The sequence below is a fragment of the Felis catus genome, chromosome A1 (genome assembly GCF_018350175.1).
Source record: "Felis catus isolate Fca126 chromosome A1, F.catus_Fca126_mat1.0, whole genome shotgun sequence".
NCBI classification, from domain to species: domain Eukaryota; kingdom Metazoa; phylum Chordata; class Mammalia; order Carnivora; family Felidae; genus Felis; species Felis catus.
Genome location: NC_058368.1, coordinates 44,866,914 through 44,893,031, shown reverse-complemented (window position 1 = coordinate 44,893,031; position 26,118 = coordinate 44,866,914). Strand labels below are relative to the sequence as shown.

Sequence of the window (26,118 nt, the reverse complement as noted above, 5' to 3'; positions counted from 1 at the left end):
GGAGGGGTGTCTGGGTCGGTCAGTCGGTTAAGTGTCCAATTTTGGCTCAGGTCATGATCTCATAGCCCCTCCTTGGCTCTGCACTGACAGTTCAGAGCCTGGGGCCTGCTTCGGATTCCATGTCTCTCTCTCTTTCTCTCTCTGCCCCTCCCTTCCTTGTGCTCTCTCTCAAAAACAAATAAATTTTTTTTTAAATGAAGCTGAAGACAGAACTGTGGAGGGAGTAATCATTTTGTCAACATTTATTAATTTTGAATCTGATTTATTATATGCTTTAGTATTATAATATGAATTCTAATTCATATGTACGATTTTATATACATTTTTAGTGCTACATTTTTTTAGGTCACCTACTTGTAATTTTGCTGCCTTATATATTTTAATTATGTTTTTATCACATATTGCATTCATTATTTTAGCATATTTTATCCCATTCCACACAGTCAAATCTTACTGTCAGATACAAAAATGAAAATATCTTATTAGAGACAGATCCACATAATTACATGGATGTGAAAGCATGGTCTAGTTTTCCCAATGACATTTCAATGTGCTTTCTGCTAGATCTAAAGTTATTCAACCTTCTGATTGATAAATATGAGAGAGAGGCTGCTTATATGTACTTAACGTTATTGTCACCTTCCATTTTCCAAGTATGAACTGCCATCAAACAAAATTTTTTCTTACAGTTAATTTCGTTTTACACAAAATCATGAATAACCTGAGGAAAGCTTATCGATGCTACAAATGGAGAACCATTTATGATTGATAATAGCACCATTTAAAATATCATCCTCAAGCTTGGACATTCACAATTTCATAACTGCAAATTTAAGTCTAATTTCGTTTTGTTATTTTTATGTAAATAAGAATTATAGGAAACACTACATGTTTAACATTTAACATTTTCAGGATGTTTTACACACATCTCTGTCCTTCTCATAACATTCAGTTTTGTTGTGCAGTTGGGAAAATATAGCACCAACTTCACATATGTTTCTCAACAATACACATCTTTTCAAATATTACTTTAGTTGTGTTTTGACTATTTCTCAATGCTCTGCATTTAAAATTTGATAGAGCTGATTCTTTGCACAGATACTATTGTGTAAAAAAAACAAGTGAAAACAATAAACAAAAACAAGCAAATAAAACAACTCCAGTCACTGCCTCCTTCTGAAGTCTTCCAGAAATTACCATTTTGTCTGGTTTACCACTTTCATTCAGGAGAGATTTTTCCTTCATGTTGGAGACAGGAAATTTTATGATGAGAACTCTAAGCACTTTAATTTTAAATGCTTTGTCAACCTCAGATAACAGGTGGTGTTACCCCACAGGGGAAACATTTCAGCCAGAAGTGGATGGTATGCTCGTCATAATAAAGGAATACCTTGATTCCTGACTCCTTTAGACTGCACTTGAGCTTCCTTAGGCACATCATAGCACATACATTCCTCCACCAGAGAAAATATTCCACTAAATGGCATTCATGCAAGTCTGATATCTATTTCCCACCCCATCTTTCTTCTTCTCTGAAGAAATATTTAGGGGAGTGGGGGGAAGCATTGAGGGAGGAGCATAGTGCAGAATAAAATATCAATAAAGAAAATATGGACTAGTAATGGCAGAATTCTCTTGTGTGAATTATAAAAATTACTGTTTAACATATGACATTTTCATTTCTGATACATCCGTATCTGCAAAATGTAAACAATACTTAGAAATATGTGTCATTAATAATTTTTATGTGTTTTCTTGGACTACATGCTGTAATTTCTGATAAAGGGGCATTTTTACTATAATAGGACATTTAACCATTTTTGACAAATTATTATTATTTATCAAGTTAAGTTACAGAAAATATATTCAGGACCTCAAGTACAAACCTCATATTTGTATGCATTTAATTTGAATTTGCCATGTCACAAAATGGCTTAAAATGACTTCAAAGTAAAATACATAAGAGAGAGAAATAAGGTATCAATAATGTATAGGGTAGTGTTTTGACATGTATTGGAGAGTTAACTGTACATTCATATGATAACATATCGTTTGTTACTATTGTAACTATAGTTACATAGTTACTTTGTAACTATTTTGAGGCTAAGAAATATTGATTATGATTATGGATTGTTATATGTGAAAATGTCAAGAAAAATATGAATACTTACAGTCAGAAAGTGAAAGTGGTAAAGCTCAGAAATGATCTATAATGATAGCAGTAAAGGACTAAGATAACATATTAAGCATATTTTGAGAGCCAAGATAGTGTTCCAAAGAAAGTTATCTGTTAAACAAACAAACAAACAAACAAACAAAAAAACATCTGGCAACTCAGAAGCCATGGAGAACAGAGGCAGTGGGTGTATGGCTGCCTTCACGGGTAGAACTCTCAATCTGGGGAGATTGCAGGTAATAAAATGTCAAAACTGCAGCCTTTTTTATTTCCACATCACAACCATCCAACTTAGTGCATAAAATCTTTCAGCATCCCAAGATGGAGCAACTTTGTAGATAACTTCAATCGAGCCTAGTTCTATGAGCACGTACTTCTATGAAATGTTGCTGTAAAATCTGTCCAGTGACAAGTTATATTTTCTTATAGTTATCCCTTTCAATCTCCCCTCTATTTTTCTGACTGAAGTAGAACAATAAAGGAAGAACAAATATAAAAAGTCATTTACAGAAGGCACAAGACTATAATTTTAGTCTTAATATCATGCCTAAGTATCTATGATGTGTAAGGCATTGAAATTCAAGTAAAAAAGACCTGAAAAGAGCATCCAAATTCAAATCCACACCACCTTTGGTATGATTTGCACCATAAGAGTCTTAAGTTTCTGTTGTATTCATAGAAATTACACACCAGTTTGTTTTAACTTCTCAGTCACCAAGGCAAAGAAAGAAGCATAATCAGTTATGTTATAAAATAAAAACAAATATTTTACTCAATATAAACACAGGTTTCTAATATTGAAGTCTGAGGAGCATATCCTTGGATATCTGAATATTTGTAAAACACTGTATGATGTACTTCAGACATCTTCACTAATTTGCTAAAAGTGGATATAATAATGAATTATGGAGCTATTTCTTCTGTTGGCTGATTCAAGTTCAAATGATGTTGCCCAGACACACAAATTACTAATAATTTCATGTATCAAACAATAAAATATTAAAACTCAGGGATCAAACTCAGTTGGATTATGGGTACATTTAATTTAAAGAGATTGGTATTACTGATGCTGAACTCAAAATTATATGTTCCACCTAAAGGTACCCTAAAGTATTTAATTTTAGAAGAGCCAAATGAGTATATCTGGGGTATGTTTGATACACCAGTAGACAAATTATGTTACTTCCAGTACAAGTTTAGATAACTTGTATAACTATGAGTTGATCCTTTTTATTTTTCATTTTTCTCACAACCAAAATTTCCTTAAGTATTGAGTGACAGCCTCAGTTGGATTAAATCCTACAGCAAGTACTAGAAGTAGAAAAAAAATCTATGTAGTTGATTAATGACAGAGTTATAAACTATGATATACTAAAAATTAAGGATTATATTCTATGGTTAAAATCAAGTAAGCTAAACACCTGTGTATGAATGTGGGTCAAAGATATGTTCAGAAAAAGTGAAGATTTTTCTCAGTAAATAATTCCTTGTTCTTTCCAAATCATAGATATTTGAGAATATTGGATTTAAAACAATTTAGGTAAATGAGAACTACCGAATTTTTTTAGTTCCGATATCCATTGGACTATTTAATTATTTATTACTTTTTTTTATGTTTATTTTTGAGAGAGACAAAGCATGAGCAGGGGAGGGGCAGAAAGAGAGGGAGACACAGAATCCGAAGCAGGCTCCAGGCTCTGAGCTGCCAGCACAGAGCTGGATGCAGGGCTCTAACTCCTGAACTGTGAGATCATGACCTGAGCCAAAGTTGGATGTTTAACTGACCGAACCACCCAGGCACCCCTGGACTTTTTAAAGTAAAAGATGTGTAGTTAGAATTAGAAAAAAATGACGGCCTTTATTATTAAAACTACCCTTTCATGGGTTCTTGCGTAGAGATTTCCCTGACTTTTCAAACAGTGAGCACTTAAACTCTGAGATATATTTACTAGTTAAAAAACATAAAGTGTGCTTTTCTTATGACTAGAATACAGAAAAGACATTGTTTATTGATTAATAAGGTCTAAGATTATAGAATATTCTAGGCATAGCTTGTCATTCTGTCTTATAAAACTGGTTTGCTATAAGGTTTTAGAGAAAAACCAAGATTTTCTTCCAGACGAAAGGTGAGACGGAGACCAGGGAGCCAGTAATTGGAGCATATTAGAATAAGGAATAAATAATTTGATGGTAGCAGAAATATAAAGTGCAGTAAAAATCAATTGCTTTTGGTAGCTGTTAAGAAGATATGTAAGCCTATTAAAAATAATAAAATGATACAAACCAACATTCTCTTAACTCTCCTGCTTTTTTTTGAAACACTCAAAAAATCTTAGCAATTTGATGATATAGATTATTAAGTAAGTAAATAAATAACCAAGAATATACAAACCTCTCACGTAGAATTCCACATCATTTATGTAATTAATATGCCGTCAAGGAAATAGAGCACAACTCCCCATTCTTTAAGTGTGACCATTCATAAGGACCTCCTTCCAGAAAGCACAATAGAGAAAAGGAGATCCAAGAGTAATTTTATAGTGGAGAAACCTGACAAACACTACTTCTATTGTTGGGTGACTCAATTGGATGGAGACCAGCAGTTCGGGTGGTGAAAAAAATCACCTAAGCAGAATAAAGGAGATAGAAGCACACTGCAAGGGAGCAGGGGGCAGGACAGCAAAGGAGAGACTGTCTGCCAGGAGGCAGTGGTGACAGGCTGTAGAAAAGTGAGGAAGGTGAGGAGGTATGGAGACATGGATTTTTCCTTTTTTGGTACGGTTGTCCAGGTATAAGTAACCCATTGGTCAACGAAGGCTTATGGATATTTTGAGGTAGGTTGTCTGATGGGCCTCTTTGTATTCAGCCCTGAGGGTCACTGTGGGCCCTTTTACTGTATTCAGGTTTCCATTGCTCCAGTTGGTTGCCCAAAAGTGCCCACTACGCCTACTAAGTGATCAAAATTAACATCAATAGTGAGAAGTCATGTTGACAGTATGTACCCTTGATATCATGTGATGAGACCAAATCCATATCCCAGTGTAATCATAATTAAATGAATCCCAGTTGAGGCACATTCTACAAAAAGCTTAACCAGAACTCTTCAAAACAGTTATCAAAAACAAGGAAAGTCTGAGAAACTATCACAGCCAAGAGGAGCCTAAGGAGACATAACACTAAATGAAATATGGTATCATGCATGAGATCCTGAAACAGAGAAGGGGCTATTAAATAGGTAAAACATAAATAAATAAAAATAAATAAGAGTAAATTATGGACTAGTTAATAATAATATAGCAGTATTGGTTCATTAATTTAACATAGGTACCATACTAATGTAAAACGTTAATAACAATGTAAAACAGGTAGGTATTTAATATGAGAAATCTGTACTATTTTTGTAAGTTTCCTATAAATTGAAAGTATTTTAAGAAAAATGTTTATTTTTTAAGAATTTCTATGAATTAATTAAATATTAATTTTTAATTTTGTTTCAGTTCTAGTGTGGTAATGATATTACTTCTCTTTCTACTGAAGATAGAGATGATAGATAGATATAGATGGATAGATAAATTGATTTGATAGATTTAATTTACTTTATGGACTTTATAGGCAATTTTTGTATCTGGTAAAATGAATTCTTTTTTAATGTAACTGATTTTATAGATCAAATATGGTTATACAGCACAGTTGGTAATAGGATATCACTTGTCCATTAAAAATACAGCATCATAAATTTCCATTCTTCTATAATCTTCACTTTTTCCTCCCCATTTTATTTTACATATTTTCGTTCCAATGCAGTGTAAACTTAAATATAAATTCTTGTAGAAAACCAGCTTAAGTCCACTGACATATATTTGGAATTCTCAGTCACTTTAACATTTACTTAAGGTGAGACTATAGATATATGTAGTAAACATTTGCAAGTATTCTATTCAAAAGGCATTCCATTCTTATTCCCCAAGTTGGCTCAAGGGAGAGTGGCTCTAATTCTATCAATCTAGTTCATATAGGGTCAAAATCAATTATTGGGGTTTTACCATATTGCTAACTATTGAGGTAAGCATGGTCATGTGATACAATTTTTATTAAGGCAACCTGGAGAAAGACTTCTGGGGAACTTTTAGTAAAGATTTCTTCACTGATTGAAGAGAAACATGCACGAAGGAATAGTTTCTGTTCTGATGGGTGTTTTTCTGTCCAATCTGAAGCTTGAAACTATGGCAGCTATGAGGGAAACAACAACATGCTTGAGAAGATGGTCATCTTCTGATGATGCGTTGAGCCTTTCAGTTAATCATTTCTGGAGACAACCCTCCTATCCCTTTGTCAAAAGAGATTATAACTATTTCCTTATTAAGAAAATTTCTCAGGGCTTTCTCTTATTACAGTGATAGGCTCCTTAGGTACCCAAAGTTTCATTTAAGTATCAGATATTTTTAAACTGATTTTCTATGGCACCTAAAGTAAAAACATGTAGACTTTCCCATTTGGTATATATCTATATATTTTCTATGAAGAAAAATATCATGCACGAGGTAGCTCAATTTGTGTGCATTCAAGCTCAACACTCACTAATATTCCATTTGTGCCTTCTGGCTTTTACAAATGGTCTTTTCATTGGATATATTCCAAGTGGAAAAAATAGAATATTTTAGCTCTTTGAAACACACAATGCTTATATCCTCCAAATTTGCATCCAAAGTTACCATAAGTAACCTGAAAAAATTAATCTATAGTCAACCTGTGAAAATTCACGTTTTTCCTCTCCCCCACCTCTGCCTTTATTTTTCTAGGAAAGGAAGGAGAAATACCTGCTAAAATTTTATCTAAATTATTATGAAGTATAATGCTAGACTCAATATTTGAATTTGAACTATTTGGTCTTACAAACAAATATCTTACATATCCTTTAGCTCATTACACTGACATAATATCTCTGAATCACTTTTCAAGTATCAATCTGGCAAGGTAAAGATACTAACATGCACACGCACACCTATTCACACAAACCATTTTATATGCTAGGTTTACATTTATGAGATTATTTTAACAATATGTTGATAAAGTATTTTAAATGATAATTGCATATGTGAAGTTGCCATGACTATAATGTTATCTATATTATAAACTTCAAGAAAAAAATAACACATAACCCTCAATTTCTCTAAATTACAATATACTATCTTTGTAATTTTGTTAGCAACGTTTGAATTAAAGCCCTCAGAATACATAGGTACTAAACATCTTTGTTGGCATTTAATTATTCTTTTTAAAAGCTTTAGTGGGGCGCCTGGGTGGCGCAGTCGGTTAAGCGTCCGACTTCAGCCAGGTCACGATCTCGCGGTCTGTGAGTTCGAGCCCCGCATCGGGCTCTGGGCTGATGGCTCAGAGCCTGGAGCCTGCTTCCGATTCTGTGTCTCCCTCTCTCTCTCTGCCCCTCCCCCGTTCATGCTCTCTCTCTCTCTCTGTCCCCAAAATAAAAATAAAAGTTGAAAAAAAAATTTAAAAGCTTTAGTGATGAATAATTGGCATATAGGAAACTGCATATATATATATATATATATATATATATATATATATGATGTACAATTTGATGTTTTGATCTCTGTATATACCCATAGAACCATTACCACAAACAGGGTAATGAATATATCCATCACATGCTTTCTGATCCATCTTGTTGCCCCAACTCGCCCCATCCTATACTGATGATCTGATTTATGTCACAATAGTTTGGATGTTTAAGAATTCTAATTAAGTTGAGTCACAGGGCTTATTTTTTGTCTGATTTCTTTCACTCAGCATAATTATTTTGCACTCAGCCTACTTAACTATGATGTTGCATATATCTATAGTTCTTTCCTTTTAATGAGTAGTATTCCATTGTATAGTGTAGATATACAATAGTCTCCCCTTGTTTGCAGTTTTGTTTTCAACAGTTTCAGTTACCCAAACAGATGATCCTCCTCCTGACTTGTTGTCAGAGGTCTGTAGCCTTAATAATAAGCTATTAAGTCATAATGCCTACGTCATTCACCTCCTTCATCTCATCACGGAAGCATTTTATCATCTTCCATCATCATGAAAAGAAAAGAAGGGTGAGTACAGCCCAATAAATTATTTTAAGAGAGAGAGGGACCACATTCACATATCCTTTATTATAGTATACAATTATAACTGTTCTATTATATATTAGTTATTGTTTTTACTGTGCCTAATTTACACACTAAATTTTATTAGAGCTATGTATGTATAAAGACAAACAGTAAATTCTGTTTAAGGTTAAGTACTATCCATGGTTTCAGGAATCCCCTGGAGGTCTTGGAGCACATCCCCCACAGATAAAGCAAAGTACTGTAATACAGTCTGTTCATCTGCTCCCACTTGTTAATGAACATTTCAGTTGTTTCCAGTGTTTGGTTATTACAAAAGAAGTCTACTATAAATGTTCATGTACAAGGCTCTATATCAACATAACTATTTTATTTTTCTTGGGTTAATACTTAGGAGTAAAACGACTGAGTCATTTGAGAGGTGAAATTGTCAAACTGTTTTCCAAAATAGATACACCATTTCAAACTGCCACCAGTACTGCTAATGCATGCAGTATGGTATTTCATTGGGCTTTTAGCTTCCATTCTCCTGAACATTAATAATGTTGAGCATTTTTTATCCATGTATCTTCTTTTATGAAATATCTGTTTAGATCGTTTGCCTATTAATTTTTTTCTTATTATAAAGTTTGAGAGTTATTTATGTATTCTGGATACAAGTACTTTATCAGATGTAAGATTTTGCAAACATTTTTTCCCAGTCTGTGGTTCATCTTTTTGTTCCTTTAATATTGTCCCTTGCAGTGATTTTTATGAAGTCCAATTTAACAATTTTTTTCTCATGGATTATGCTTTGGATATTTTATCTAAGAAACCTTTAACTTAAGGTTACACAAATTTTCTATCTTATAGAATATTTATAGTTTTAGTTTTTTACATTTAGGACTATGATCCATTTTGAGTAATTTATTTTTCATTAGCCTATAACATGTTTAATTTTGTGTTTTATAAGTTAACACTTCATGCATAACAGTTGCTTGACCCCAAAATTTCCCCTCAAATACAATGTATTAAAACAACAACCGTTTATTTAGTTTATGAGTTTGCGCCTTGTCAATTTGGCTGGACTTGGTTGAGAAGTTTTTCTAGTGTTTTGGAACTAAGCTTAATCCTGTATTGGTGCTCAGTTGACTGTCAGCAGCATAACCACCTAACAGAGGGCATCAGATTGATGAAACAGGCTTGCTCAGACTTAATGACATGATGGTGGAAAGGTCTCAAATGCAACAAATGAAATGCCTTTCAAAGACTTGCTTGCCTTATGTTTTACACTTTTCCTTTGTCCATGGTATTTCCCATGGCCAACCTCAGAGCTAGTATAGAAGAGTATTACCAAAGGGCAAAGATATAAAGAAACGAATGACTTATGGACATATTTGCATTTTATCTTACCTGCTCTATCTTATCAGAAAGTCCTCTGCATACTCACTGCCCTTAATTTGAACAGAAATGTGTTCCTCTAGGAGGGCATCTAAGTCTGTATTCCAAAACTTGACTCAGGTTCTGACCAACAAGGATGCCAATCTTAGATCATGCTTAACCTCTCCAAATAGTAGTCACGTGTAATGCTAAATGTAATGCTAAATGCTGAAGTTTCTTCACTGAATTAACATTTTGAGTACATTTTATAAATTGTATGGGTTATAATGAAAATACAAGTTTTGCATATAGATATCTGACTGTATCAGCACCATTTGTTCAAAGACTATACTTTTTAAATTAAATTGTCTTATGGCTTTGCAAAAACTAGTTATTTTTTATGAGTGGTTCTAATTCTGGATTCTATTCTTTTCCATTGTTCTGTATATATTTCGACAAGTACCAATCAGTTTTGATTACTGTAGCTTTGTAAGAAGTCTTAAAATCTGGTAGCATTATTTCTCCTACTTTGTTCTTTTTCAAAATTTTTTTGGTTATTCCAGGCCATTGCATTTGCATATGAATTTTTAGAATAAGTTCTCTCATTTCTACAAAAAGTTTGCTGAGACTTTGAATATGATTATAATAAACATATAGCTTAATTTGGGGTGAATTGAAATGTTAACAATGTTCTGTTTTCCAGACAAAAGTCACAGTGTATCTTCAACTTCATCTACACCCAACAAGCCTAATCCTCTCCAATGAGTTGTGACAAAGCATGTGAATTGTTTCCAACCAGAGAGATTTATTAGAGAATCAGTCTTCTGGGTTTTTTGGGGGGACTGATCACATAGGCAGCCTCTGCTTGACATGCACCAAAATTCAAGATTCTCAGAAGGAAAGCAAGTATTTAGCATAAACCGTATTGTTTATACAGACAGTTTAGGTACAGAGAGCAATTTGTATTAGTTAATGGTAGGAACCCCTTTGAAATGTACATTTTCAGACACCAGTCAAGGTCAAATCTTAACAAGCAGCCCTTTTCAAAAATAGTAGGTCAGGTCTATTGTGTGAGTTTTCTCCTTATAAGTGCTGTTGAAAACAATTATATAAAATTAAAGGAAGTCATTCTCCAAATGTACTGAGGTCATAATAAATGGAATCTATAAAAGCCATGCTACTTTCATTTATCTCTTTTATCTGATTTTCATAGGATCCATCCTAGGAAGCATATATCCATATCTTGGCAATCTTAATGAAAAATTTTAGGTAAAATTCCTCTACAGTTCTTAAATCATGATGATGTTTTAAAGATATACATGTTATAAAAAGCTGTTATGCATATGATCAATTATAAATAATAATATATTTTAATGTATTCATGTTATCTCCTCTATACTTCATATTTTTATTTTAACAAGTAAAGGTACACATTTCATAAATCATTCAAAATCTATAAAGTACAGGTGTCTATGACCTGTAGAATACTTTATTCTTGTGCTTACTACAATATTCACAAACCTTAAAATATATATCAATAACTACACTGACATGATTATCTTAAAATAATTTGAGCTTGTCTGAATCCTTCAACTTCAGATGAATATTTTGTTTTACATTATTATTGAATGATATTGTGAAATATAAACACCTCGAAGAACTGTATTGACAAATGTCTCCTCTGCCAAATTGACCTATGATACTCAGTGTTCTACTAGTTGATAATATCCAAATAATAGGAACCTTGTAAATTTGTTAAAATCTTGTAAGTTTAAAAATAAGTATTTCTAAATTTTGTTATTGATAATGTCCCTATTTTAAAATTAAAATTAAACTTTAGGTAGCTAATTCAATTGGAAATTAATATATAATAAAAAGTATTTTAATTTTCCTCCCATACCTTGTTCCTTTCAATTTATTGTTTCCAGTTTATGTGCTTTTTTTTTCTTTCCTCATCAAATCCCTTGCAACATTTGGAAGCGCGCTTTAGATTCCTTTTCTGTCTCATTCTTTCCATGACACTCATAAATAAAACATAAAACTCTTTAACTATTAAACATGTTAAGTTATAGGTGAAATGTCATGTTTGAAAGCAAAGATATCCCTCACCCAACAGATTATTTACTAATTATAAAGGAAAAAATTATTTAAAATGAAGAAATCTAGCAGACATTGCCTTAAACAAGGTACGAAACAACATCATCCATGATGAGACATACGTAATGAACCTCCCTATAAGAGGCACTGAAAAGGGTACAATATCACCTATATGATGTCCCTGCCAAAAAAAAAGATTTCAGCTAGGTTTAATCGTGGTGATATACTATGACTAACACAACTGGGGAAATTCTACATAACAACTAGTCTGGAATTTTCACTATTGTTATAAATGTCATGAGTGACAAAATGGCTGGAAAACTAATATAAGTTAAAAGAGACTAAAAGGACATTACAAATAAATATGATGTGCAAGCCCTAATTAGATCCTGAATTTAAAACTAAAATCTATAAAGCATATTATTTGGATATTTTGGGAAATATGCATCATAGTAAATACTAGTAATATTATCAATTTCATATGTGTAAAAATTACATTGTAGTTATGTAGGAGAACACCTTTGTTCTTGGAGACACAGGCTTAAGTATTTAGGGGTGAAGTATAATGGTTTGAATAATCCAGTAATTCAGCAGCTATAGCATAAATACACATACACACACACACACACACACACACACACACACACACACAAACACACGCAGAAAAATATGGCAAAATGTTAACATTTGGTGAAGCTAGGTAAAGAGTATATGGGTGTTTATTGTACTATTCTTACAAATTACTATAGGTTAAAAAAAATCCAGAATAAAAAACTTTGGTTTGGAAAAAGAAAAAGGCAGTCTATTTATAAAGATCTTTCTTAATAAATATTCTGTCCTTGAAAGATGAATTTTTGATAGTAGACAACTTTTCTAACATCCTAGTTGAAAAAAAAAAAGGAAAAATAAAAAAAAAAAGTTTTCTGTAGCATCATAAAGTTAGAAAATAAATTCTAGCTAGCAAGAATACACACTTAAATTTCAATTAGATGATAGAATATTAATAATGAAAGTTAGGGTGTCTGGGTTTCCTAGTCAGTTGAGAGTGTCACTCTGTTTTGGCTTAGGTCACAATCCCAGGGTCATGGGATCCAGCTGCATGCTCAGTGTGGAGTCTGCTTGAGATTCTCTCTCTGTCCCTCTCTCCTGCCCATGCACTCTCTCTCTCACAAAAAGAAAAAGAAAATGAAAAAAGAAAGAAAGAAAGAAAGAAAGAAAGAAAGAAAGAAAGAAAGAAAGAAAGAAAGAAAGAAAGAAAGAAAAGAAAAGAAAGAAAAAGTTCATCAATTATTTTCTTCATATAAGTTTGTGTTTGAGTTTCAAATTTCATGTAGCCTGTCTTCCAAGTGCACAAATGAATTAAAATATCCCCTTTATATAGGGACTAATAACTATCATTGAATATAAGAGGCTGCAATATAGGTCTTACTGAGGCAAAAAGTAAAAGAACCATATAAATAAAACTTGTTTGGATAATTCAAACCTCAGTCAAATTTAGAACATTCAGAAAGGAAAATAAAACATTATTTTCTCAGAAAGATATCTAAAATTCTCAAAATTTTGCTATTAAATGTAGAACACAGATACTTATTTTTGGATAATTATAATTAAAACTAAAGGTGGTAAAGTTACATAAAGACAGAACAGTAGAGGGGCGCCTGGGTGGCTCAGTCAGTTAAGCAGTTAAGCGGCCGACTTCAGCTCAGGTCATGATCTCACAGTTTGTGAGTTCGAGCCCCCCATCAGGCTCTGTGCTGACAGCTCAGAGCCAGGAGCCTGCTTCAAATTCTGCGTCTCCCTCTCTCTCTGACCCTCCCCCACTCACACCCTGTGTCTGTCTCTCTCTCAAAAATGAATAAACATAAAAAATAAATACAGAACAGTAGAAATAAAATGAAGCCATAATCAAAGAAAAAGAATGACATTATTTAAAACTTAGGATTAAAAATTAATGTTTATGAGTTAATTAAAAATTCTGTGAAATGAGTGATTCCCATTTGTAGAATTTCTACAATTAAAAGTTATTTAAATTTTTAGTAAGTTAGGGTTAAGGAGGATATTAGATATACCAAATAAGTATCCATGGATTTAAAGGTAGATATAAAAATATTATAAATTTTAATACAAATAATTCTCATGGAGAGAACTTCTAGAAGTAAATAAGAAATATTTGTAAAGTTTTACATATCAGGTTTAAATGAAATATTAAATATATTGGGGACATAATCAGTGAATGGAATATATAAAGAAACTACAGATAGGGAGGAGAGAATGATTTGATCAATACAAAGCCCTTGATAATAGTCTCTAAGGGAAAATTGGAGAAGCAAAGGTAAGGAGGAAAAACCATTTCAATAAAAATAGGCAATACTTTTCCAGAACTTTCATATTTAGCAAAGCCAAAAATCTCTAAGCAAAATTAATAAAAATAATTCTAAAAAAACTCACGTCCATTACCATTACTCTATATTATGCATTAACGAGACCCACCAAAGTTGATTCTTTGAAATGATTAAACAATCCACTGAAAATATAGGTTAATTTAACAAAATAAGAATGACAGTAAAAATAAACAATCTATGGCATGAAAAATTTCCAATAATTATAGGCATACACTAATTAAAATAAAATTAAAACTGCAATTTAGAGTAGACTGGGGACACCTGGGTAGCACAGTCAATTAAGCATCTGACTCTTGATCTCAGCCCAGGTCATGATGTCATGGTTTGTGAGTTTGAGCCCCACATCAGGCTCTGTTCTGATGGTGCAGAGCCTGCTTGGGATTCTCTCTCCTCCTCTCTGGCCCTCCCCAACTTGTGCTCTCTCTCTCTTTCAAAATAAATAAAATAAACTCAAAAAAATTTTAAAAATTTAGAGTAGATTAGACTGCAATGATCAATAAAACCAATAAACCAATAAAATTATATACAGTTGAGTACTTGAGTTTATTGAGTATTATTAGCTTAAATATTGAGTTATTATTTGAAACTAATAGTTTTTGGTATAGATTCAGGCACACAGGCTCCTTACACCATGTGCATCCTCCATCCACCAAGGTTTTATGCCATCTTTACTTTGCTGGTAGAAGAGAAAGAGACCATGGATGGAGCACAATCAAGTCATAAATACCTTGGTTTGGTAGTAACCAAAATCCCTCTACTCGTAGTCCATTGACATGTATCCTGATGTTATCATGTGGCCTGGTCCTGTGTTCAGGAAAATGCGTGAAGCTATTTCTTTTTTTTTTTTTATTTAAAAAAATTTTTAACATTTATTTATCTTTGAGATAGAGAGAGAGACAGAGCACGAATGGGGGAGGGTCAAAGAGAGGGAGACATAGAATCCAAAACAGGCTCCAGGCTCTGAGCTGTCAGCACAGAGCCCGATGCAGGGCTCGAACTCACGGACCGTGAGATCATGACCTGAGCCGAAGTCGGCCGCCCAACCGACTGAGCCACCCAGGCGCCCCGCGTGAAGCTATTTCTAGTGAAGAGTAACAGTCTGTGCCACAAAAACTAAGATGGAATAAGCCGTTTGTATGACTTAGAAATACTCACTCGATCCTGAGTGACACATAGAAAATCTGAATGGAAGTAAACCTATTAAAGATGTGTTGAGTTGCCAAACAAAACCTAACCCCAAATAGTTAAGCCCAGAAGGCTTCACAGGAATGTTTTACAAACATTCCACAAAAAGTCCAATTCTTTAATAAATTATTCCAGTAGTTAGAAAAAAGAGGAAATACTCAAGAGCTCATTTTCTGAGGTTAAGAGAACTGACTAAACGGAAAGAAAAATTACAGAAAACTATAACCATGGGTACAGTGAGTTAAAAACAGTATTAGCAATCTACAACACAGGTATATATAAGACATGTACATATACATGTATTCATTATCCACATATAAGTGCTTCATACTAACATACACAAGTGTATTGTCAGAAACTTCATAAATTTTTGCTCTCCTAAGCTTCTAGACATGTTTTTGTGAAACTTTCTTGTGCCTCCTTTTTTTTCCTTAATTCACAACAAAAGGAACAACCATAATTCCTGCTGAAGTGGATACAGACATTTTAGTTGACAAGGCATTTGTACGTACTAGAAGATTTTGAATGTTACGTGAAGTGAGACATGTAAGTTATCGTTCTAAACAGTTTCGTGATTCTGTTCACTTAATGTTTAGGTTGCTTGGAGTTAAAGGAAGACACCATTGAAAACCTTCTTGCTGCAGCGTGCCTTCTTCAGCTCCCTCAAGTAGTAGAAGTGTGCTGCCACTTCCTCATGAAGCTGTTGCACCCATCCAACTGTTTGGGGATCCGAGCCTTCGCAGATGCTCAAGGATGCATTGAATTAATGAAGGTGGCCCACAGCTACACAATGGTAAGGAAATGTACTATTTCCATAATAGAGGCATAGCTGTATTATCAGAGGTTAAAACAATTGCTATCATTGCATTGAATGACTTTTTCATGTTTCAAATGAGTTCTATAGGCTTGGGCACATTTCTATAATGGGGCAAAATGTACTACATAGAATTTTATAATATCAAAGCAAAAAAAGTCTGTTCTTAATGGACTTATTTCTACATTGTGTATAAATCATAAATAAAACCATAAAGCAACTATAGACTATTTAAGATTTTAAAATTGTTTAATCTTTCTTAGTACTCCTGTCATATCTCTTTTTAAACCTACTTCCACAGCTGCCCCTTTTTTCTTCTTTTCTTTCTGATGAAGAGCTACCAGTCTGTACCACAAAAAAAAAAAAAAAAGCAACTTTTTTTTGCCTTTTTCTTACAACATTTCTACTATGGAATAAGTTGTATCAACCAAAATTCAATGTTGAAGCCTACCCACGATGTGACGGTTCTTGGAGACAGGGACTTTTGGTTGTAATTAGGTTTAGATGAAGTCCTAAGAGTGGGTCCCTCATGATGAGATTAGTGCCCTTATAAGGAGAGATACCAGAGAATTTGCCTCCTCTCTCTCTCTACCTTGTGAGGGAACAGTAAGAAGGTGACCACCTATAAATCATGAAGAGAGCCCTCACCAGGAACTCAAATCAGTCTACACCTTCATCTTAGACTTCCCAACTCCTGAATATGGGAAATAAATTCCTGTTCTTTAAGCTACCCAGGCAATAGTATTGTGTTATAGCAGCCCAAGCTGCCAAATGCATTTTCATCATAGCACATTATATTTGGTATGCCTCTGCCTGTATGATTTGTCCAGGGAAAATATCATTACTTAAAGTATATATTATAAAGTATTTATTGGCATAGTACATACTGGATTTCAGAACCTCTGCAAACTCTATAGTAAGGGGAAATATTTAGATGTATAAATGAACTGATCTATTTTTTTTAAGAACTTTGACTTTCTTTACCATTTTATTTATTTATTTATTTATTTATTTATTTATTTATTTATTTATTTTTTACATTGATTTATTTTTGAGAAACAGAGTGAGACAAAGCGTGAGCAGGGGAGGGGCAGAGAGAGAAGGAGACACAGAATCTGAAGCAGGCTCAGGCTCTGAGCAAGAGGTCAGCACAGAGCCTGATGCGGGGCTCAAACTCACAAACAGTGAGATCATGATCTGAGCCAAAGTCGGACTCTCAACCCACTGAGCCACCCAGGCGCCCCTCTTTACCATTTTAATGATGGGTTTAAACTGAGTGAATATCAGTCAGTAAATACTCATAAAGTAATTTAAGTCTATATTTTTCTCATTTTTTCTATATATATGTATTTTAACACCTTTATAGAGATACCAAAAATCACTTGAATTGTACACTTTAAATGTGTGAACTTTGTGATGTGAGATGTTTTTTATGTTATCTCCATTCTAGAATAGAATAATCAGCTACAACAATTCACACTGATCATATTTCATACCCTAGAAAGAACATTCTAAAAGATCTTATTCTAGTGTCTGGCATATAGTAAGCCCTCTAGAAAATGCTAGCCAATTTTGTTATTGTCACTATTAACATTACTAATGATTTGATTGTAATTATTGAAACAACCAATTGTAAAGTATAGAACTTTCCCTTTCAACTCAAGGAAAGAATTTATATGAGGTAAATCTCATTAAGCTTTGTACTTGCTACTTATGAAAAAGTTCTTCTTTTAAGATTCAACATCTTTTCAAATCACAATGACTGTCAGCCATTTAAAAGTCTTCTGATTGTTATTCTTATACAGAATTTTAATCTTATTTTATTTTTCTTCTTTAATCCTTTAAGCCAAGTGGTAAATTAAATGAAAATATACAAATAAAAAGAAAGAGATACATGCTCTGTGATTCTATTGTCAAAATTTTCCTTTGAAATATTCCATGACAAGGCATAGTACCAATATTGAAATGATATGAACCATATAAAATCAATGTAAACAAACAGTTCATCAACCAAAATATCAAAGTCCAACTGCAGTCATTTAATTATGCACATTTCATTACAATTAGGAGTTCTTGGCGTAGCTAAGCCGAAGAACAATATGTGTCCATATCCAGAGGGATAATGGTCCCTTCTGGTCTAGTTTGAAATTATTAATTTAGTAATAAAGATGTTTTTCTTGCAGCTGCTTGTACTGCTCCACAATTTATCACACAATATTAACAATATTTTTTCTTTAGAAAGTTTAAAATGTATATTCTATAGTAAAATATATTTAAACCTGAAATTTACACAAATTTTGTTAATATACTCAACATTCTAAACATCTCTATCTTAATTTATTTTTGAGACTATGAATGGATTATGTATTGTGCCATGTAGGCTGAAATTTAATTTCGTGATTTCAAACATGATTTCAAATTCTTTTGGGAACATGAAGCTCCAATATTCTCGATGCTCATGGGTTACTATTTTTAGTGAATAAAATTTACTGACCTATTGGTCCTACATTACTGTTTTCTCTCATTTCTAACACTTTCAAATGAGTGTTTTACATCTGGTATTATAATTTCTCACCACATCTTTACTTCTGATCCTTGTTCAATCTTGCATATGTCTTCATCCAATCTATTCAATCTGTGCTTTAAGAACAAGCCCATTATGTTATCTTTTTTTTTAGTTGCTTTAATAGCAAATCATACTACTTTTTCTAGTACATCTGGGACTAAATTCTTTATTGGATCTACTATTTATTTGTTTATTTTATAAGTAACATTTTTCCATAAGTTTCTATTTCCTTGCTGAAAGTTTTAGATATCAACTTGACCTTGAACATCCAGATCTTATGGTGCTGGTTATATGCTTTTGCCATTTATATCATTTGGTAACTTTCCTTTGGAAATTTCACCTCTGTATTTGGCTTCAACTATTGATTTTTTGTGGATAATTCCAAAATCTATTCAGGAAGGTGACCCAGCTTGGCAGTGGTTCATGTGCAAGCTACTGGAAAATTTTGATTGCAAGTTCCATATTAGGCAGAAGTGTGAAACTAATTCTAAAACATTAATTTAAACTTTGGCTGCCTGAATATCCAGACAGCAACAAAATAATTGAAGGAAATATGCCCCCTCTAACTATTAGAGTTCATTATGAGAGTTGTGCTTAATTTTGAAAATCATAATTTAAAATCATTAGAGTGACAAATAGAAACAGATGAGAATATCAAGAATAGCATGATTCTATACTCATGTCATATGAAGAGATATTGAAAAAAATTTGGTGCGTATAGCTGAATTACAGTAGGGCATAAAAATAGCTATTTTCACATATTTGACAAAATAGGTTTGTGTCTAATAGTGTTGTGTAAATGTTCCTCATTGTGTTCCATCTTAGTGGTGTAATCTTCTGTTCAAATTAAATGTTATATGAAAGAATAATACTGAGATTAATTTTCTTTGTGCAAAGATGAATGGAGAGTCCAAAGGTCTACTTCAGTCATCTGACCTTTCTTTCTCTGCTGGGCTGTCTATTTCCACTAATCATCACTGCCACTTCCCTCCAAGGTCATCTTGCCTTTTCAGGGACTCCTGGAACTGCATTTCTCTGAAATACTCTCTCCTTTTGGTTCTGGGTTAGAGTTTGTCAATAACGGGCATCCGTGTAAGCTATGGGAGATAAGAGGTGGAAGGTACAACTTCACAAGCAGTTAAAAGCAGAGAGGTGGACAAATGGAAACTTGAAATAACTTCTTAGCAAGCCTTTGAAAGAGATTTACTTCACAACTGTAGACTGAGTCAGTTGATGGGAGCCTTCTGGAGGTTCTTGAGAAACGGAGTGCCTTTGCTGAGTGCTTTTGAAGACAATTCACATAGAACTGAAGGTTGAGACCATTAACATGAATTCTCTGACCTTCACTTGCACAGCACTGTCAATTCACTATCCACAATGTTTCTTACATTGAATAGATTGGCATGTTTTCCTCATCCAACATTTATTTACCTCAAAATAGCAGATTCACACAGTTTTGATATGCATAGTCCTCCTTACCTAACTTCTAAACCATTACCTGGGCATTTTTCCTCAAAAATAAGCAGACCTGACCTCCCTCCTCCTAAACATGTGCTGTGAATTCCCTTCACTTGTACATGATAATGTACATGTACATGTAAATGATCACTTGTACATGATAATGTCTCTGGCCTGGAATCTCTGGAATATAATTCTAAATAACCCCCCAGTTTCCAGTTCAAGTTCATTCATGCCTAAGAAACATCGTAAAACTTTTCATGGTGGGAGCGTGGGTGGCTCAGTCGGTTAAGCATCTGATTCTTAGTTTCGACTCAGGTCTTGATCTCATGATTCGTGAGTTTGAGCCCCACATTGTGCCCTGTGCTGGCAGCATAGAACTTGCTTGGGGTTCTTTTCTCCCTTTGTCTCTGTCTCACTTTTGCTCATGCTTTCTTTCTGTCTCTCCCTTTCAAAAATAAACAAAAAATCTTTAAAAAAAAACCTTTCCATGGCATTCTTTCTCTCCTTTGAAATCTTAGGGTTCCCTTATTTAGGATTATGTGACATTGTCATAAATTTCCCTATGCAATCAGTGACCTTTTCTGTGTTTGTGACTGGTCTTCACAACTGTACTGCAAAATCCTTTATGACAGAATAAGCATTATGTGTTGAAATTTATTTTGTCCTGATGAAGTATCTAGTAAATGGTAATATACTAACATATTCCCTTTGGATATTCTTTTAGGATTGCGATTTTCCCCACTCATGAATTCAGTCATTCAAGAACACACATAGTTTTCCTCTAATTTTCTTTTCAGTCCCATTTCTTACCATATTTTCTCTGTTCATACACTTTCAACCACACTGGTCTTTGTACTGCCTTTTAACTACATCAAGCATCTCACCTAAGGACCTTTCACCTGATGACCTTTGTGTTTGCTCTTGCTTCCCTCTGCCAGAAACACTGTTCTACCAAGTATTTATATCCTTTTCTCCTCTGCCTCGTTCAGATGCCTGCTCAAATGTCACTTCCACGGAGTTCTCATCTCTGAATATTTTATATAATGTGGCACTGCCTTCAAAACTCTCTACACCCTCACACTGTTTTATATCCTTTAGTGTAGTTATTAGTTTCTGGCTTTATATGTTTGATTTTGTTACTGTGTTTTCTTCTCTTCCATTACTGTGGTAGCTTCTTGTTAGCATTTTTTATTACACTTATATACCTTAAGTGCATAGCATTTATTGTTGATTGAATAGTGACAGAGTGACTACTGAATATTTTGTACCCAGACTATACGTCACATTGGGCATACTATGGTAGCTAAAATAGACATAGTTTGCCCTTAGAATAAAAATGAAGATACTTAGTGCAAATAAATTATTCCTATAAATGACATTTATATACATGCATATATATTTGCATCATGCATACATATGGTAACTGCTACAAAGGATAGTGGTAAGATGCTATGGGACAGTGAAAGAGACAAAGCCTTGTTAAACGAGTGTTGCCTTATATGGAGTTGTAAAGGATGAGGCAGGATTCATCAGGTGAAGTGTTGGCTAAAGAACATTCATGATGTGCCAGTGACCTGAGGTGGGAAGGAGCTTATTCTGTTTTGGGAAATTCAAATGTGATTGAATAGTCAGGCAGAAAGGAAGAGAGGTGGATGATGAGGCTGGAGTTTTAGGCAGAGCCGATTTTCCAAGGTTATTGAGAATTTGTTAAGGATTTGGGTTTTTATATCGAGTATAATGGTATATCATTGAAAACATTCTTAAGCAAGTAAAAGCCGAGATTAAATTTAAAGACTAGTTGCCTGACTGCTGTGAGGAAGAGGCCAGAAAAGAAACCAAGAATAAAGACTGGCATTCTATAGAGACCTATATGTGTACACTCACACACATATTGGGTGAGTGAGAAAGAAAAAGAGAAAGTCAGGTAAATCTAAACTTCTGCCATTGTGTCTGGTAGCAAAGCTTCCCACTGCTGGTGCTGAAGGTATACAAGTTAAGTGTATATAGTACATATCAAGCATTGTTCTAGGGTGAAGCATGCTTAGTTAATTTAATCCTTTCAGAACCCCTGCTACATATGCATAATCTCCATTCTAAAAATGACTCAGGGATGTTCAATAATTTCCTGAAGAACAATAGAAAGACCATGCTAGAACGGAGATTTAAGCCAGTACTGTCAAACTAGAAATTAGATGCTTTAAGGGCGCCTGGGTGGCTCAGTCGGTTGAGCGCCCGACTTCAGCTCAGGTCATGATCTTGCGGTCCGTGAGTTCGAGCCCCACGTCGGGCTCTGTGCTGACAGCTCAAAGCCTGGAGCCTGTTTCAGATTCTGTGCCTCCCTCTCTCTGACCCTCCCCTGTTCATGCTCTGTCTCTCCCTGTCTCAAAAATAAATAAAAACGTTAAAAAAAGTAAAAAAAAAAAAGAAATTAGATGCTTTAATACGCTAATGACTACACAGCAATTGAATTTTATTCATTAAATCAAATTAGATTTCTGATGTTCAGAACACTTCAAAACATGGATTACTTTAGACAAATGGATATTGTAAACTTAAAATATAGATGAGAGTACAGAACGCCATGAACATTTTGTTCCTCAGTTTTTGTTTTTGTTTTGTTTTGTTTTCGTTTCCCTGTTCACGTCACTCACTTTCTGCCCAGTGCTACCATCATGGCTCACAGCATTTCCCGATGTTTATGCTAGGGGCGGAAGTGTGGCAATAGGACTGATCAAAGGCTACCATGTTCAATAAATAGCCTTGGAAGATAGACGTCTCAGCACTGCAGCATAGAGCCCTGCCAAGCCAGTGTGAGAATGGCTGCCCTTTCGGTCTGGTCCTCTAAAAATCCTATACATCATTCACTTGTGCTTCAGAACCATTAGAGCAATTCCAGACAAAAAGAACCAACCTTATTTATGCGGTTTCTGTTCATGGTTTTGAAATACCTGACATTTCTCATGGTTTCTAGTTAGAAGCATGCTCTTTTTTTTATCATTACTGATAACTCTTCTAATAACCCATTAATTAGAGTTTTCTTTGGGGGAATCCAAGGAATTTAATTTAATTTTGTTAATTCAATTTTTTTTGGAATTTAATTTTAAATTGCTTTGCTTTTCTAAGTCATCAAAACAAAGTTCCCTTCACCCATATTATCCCCAGGATTATTATGCGATATATTAGTACTAAAATGTGTGTTGAAAGTTATCTTTTTAAAAATGTTGTTCATTACTTCATGTTACTCCTTTTCAGTATCTGAGTAATACATGGTCTGAGTAGTGAGTTTAAGTTAATATACAATTGTCAGGTTGAAAATGAGCAAACTTTGACTTTCAGCATTTCTTTGTAAATTGATAAGAAATGAAGGTTGGATACATTGAGTGGCTTCGATGACAACTGCCACTGAAGGTGGATGATCACAAGTAATGGGGAAGCAGGTGGAAGCTTGCATAGATATGAACTTCCTATTTTAGTTTTTGCTTCTCTTTACTTCCTCTGTGCCTACATTAGGCTCACAACTCTTTACAGGTATTTATTTGTGTCCTAAATCACAGTCGTTGGTACAACCAAGTCCACTAGCTAAGACCGGAAGCTGATTTCAGTGGAAGTTTTAAAAAACTGACTTTTGTGTTCAGTGTCATGTGTGAACAGGATATTCATATGACACTGGATAAACTGATAGAGATGTATAATAAATAGTAGCATTATAACACATAATTATTCACTCATGTGATTGCTGTTTGACTACACAGAACTTTGTAATTGTTAGGGTTCATAAAATAACCACAATTAAATGTGCATTTATGACAGTTTCAAAGACTAATTAAGCATTATTGCAGAGTATCAAATGAAAATTATAAGCCTCTTAAGGGTCCATTTTAGATACCGTCCATTTCTTCTATTCAGATATTCTTCACATATGTTTCCATTTTAGGTTTTTATATCCAAACTGAAGAACATTCTATTTTAAGAAACATATCCTTCTGCTTTCTTGATGTTGATGATGTTGAATATAATTATAATATTCCTCTACTTGAGAAGTATTCTATTCATTTTAAAGATGATTTCATTTGCATATTTTAATTTTATTTTTATTTCTCATACTGAGCTATTTCTAAAACACAAAGATACAGTGCATAGCTGTTAAAATCAAATACACACACAAACACACACACACACATACATGCAGAATCTAGGATTAAAAATGTATTAGGTCTTCTTTATTGTCAGCAGATACAAATGTTTATGGCGTTGCTGTATGTTGAGCTGATGCTGTAACAACAGTAGAACTAACAAAGTATCGAGAAGGAACTAATGTTACAAAATATCCTATAAATACACATACAAAAGATTTTTTTCATGGTAACTTGTAAGTAGTCCCCAAGTGTTGAATTATTTCAATCACTTAATCTATAGAATTCCCTTCTGGAACAAGTAATATTCTTACATTATTAGAATAGTCCTAAAAGAGCTTCTAATGTGATGTCAGCAGAAAGGAAAGCCAGAAACATTTTGGGTACAGTGCCCTTTGCAGTTTGCAAAGTACGGTTCTTCAACAAATTAAATCAATAATATGCTTTTGTTCAAGTGAAAAAAATTCTGATTTTTATGCGTAAATAAAGTTTCACTCTATTATCATAATTTTCACCTCATGAACTATTGTAAAATATTTATATTTTCTGATGAGGTAATGAATCACATACTGTGAAACTAATTTCTTTTTACAGTTCTCTTTTAGATTTTTCTTTCACTGTCATTTTTCAGTTAGGACTATACTTGTACTTAAAGATCTTTAATAGTAAGTTTTTAAAGAGGAATAAAAGGTAAAGGTATCGATTATAGTTCATCAGATGATACATGATACATGATACATCTATCTTTGCTTGAGGGGAAACTCAGTCTGTCCTTTGTATGTAGGGTAGAGTTGAGATGGGGCTGATCATTTCCTAAAAAGAGTGCTTTTAGAAATGTACAACCAGACAAATTTAAGAAAAAAGTAACTTCTTACAGAGTATCAGGCGTTCCTCTCAGACTCCAAGTTAGTCTAAATGTATAATATTATGCAGAGAGCTGGATTACACGTTCCACAAGGTAACAAACTACATCTGACTTATTCACTGCTACATTCTTAGTTCTCAGCAAATAGCACCTTTCTCATTTTATTTTTATTTTTCTAAAGATTTTATTTTTAAATAATCTCTACACCCAACATGGGGCTCAAATTTACAACCTCAAGATAAAGAGTTGTATGCTTTACCAACTGAGTCACCCAGGCGGCCCATACCTTTCTCATTTTAGATACATGATAAATGATATTTGCAAGAAAGGATAAATGAATAATTTCAAATATTAATAATTTGAAAGATGATATTAGAGTTACATAACTTACAATCAGTGAAAAGGTTTTTTTGGAAATAATGAAGGGTAGACTTTCAAAGCAAAATGGACTATTTCATCAATACCAAATCTAAGCAGATTTATTAAAGACTGAGTAAATGTTCCAACAAGATATTATACTATTCTAAACCTTTGTTAAAGACAATTTGCATTTTAATTGGATCTAAGTTAAAAGAATATTAAGAGGTTTCCAAATATATGGATAGAGATGGAATTCAGGTTCTTCTCTAGTTTTATTGGAAAGGAAAAAAGGCTGATCATAAATTTATAAAGTAGTGTTTCTATTTTTACTTCTGGTATATGGATAAGGAAAAATGAGGGTAACAAAATGAGGAGGAGACAGAGCATAACATAAAATGTAGAAGAAGATAATTTTCAAATAAATATATTGCAATTGAAGAAAATTGATGAAGTTAAAATTAGGTTTTATTATATGTAATTGCTGATTAGGACATATATGCATAAATTTGCATGCACAAATAGACATCTGTATGAACGTTGACTGCATATATTAATTCAGAAGAAAGGTTTTATTTTTAAGT

General features: G+C 33.5%; 1 protein-coding gene across 3 annotated transcripts in view; it reads left to right on the top strand.

Annotated features, from left to right (window-relative positions):
* Positions 1-26,118, top strand: part of KLHL1 (kelch like family member 1) — a 355,898-nt gene that overhangs the window by 142,616 nt on the left and 187,164 nt on the right. For all 3 annotated transcript variants that reach the window (XM_019827858.3, XM_011288605.4, XM_045054161.1), the window contains exon 4: positions 15,935-16,131. In XM_019827858.3, coding sequence (XP_019683417.1) covers positions 15,935-16,131 — 197 coding nt within the window. The remainder of the gene's footprint in view (positions 1-15,934; positions 16,132-26,118) is intronic.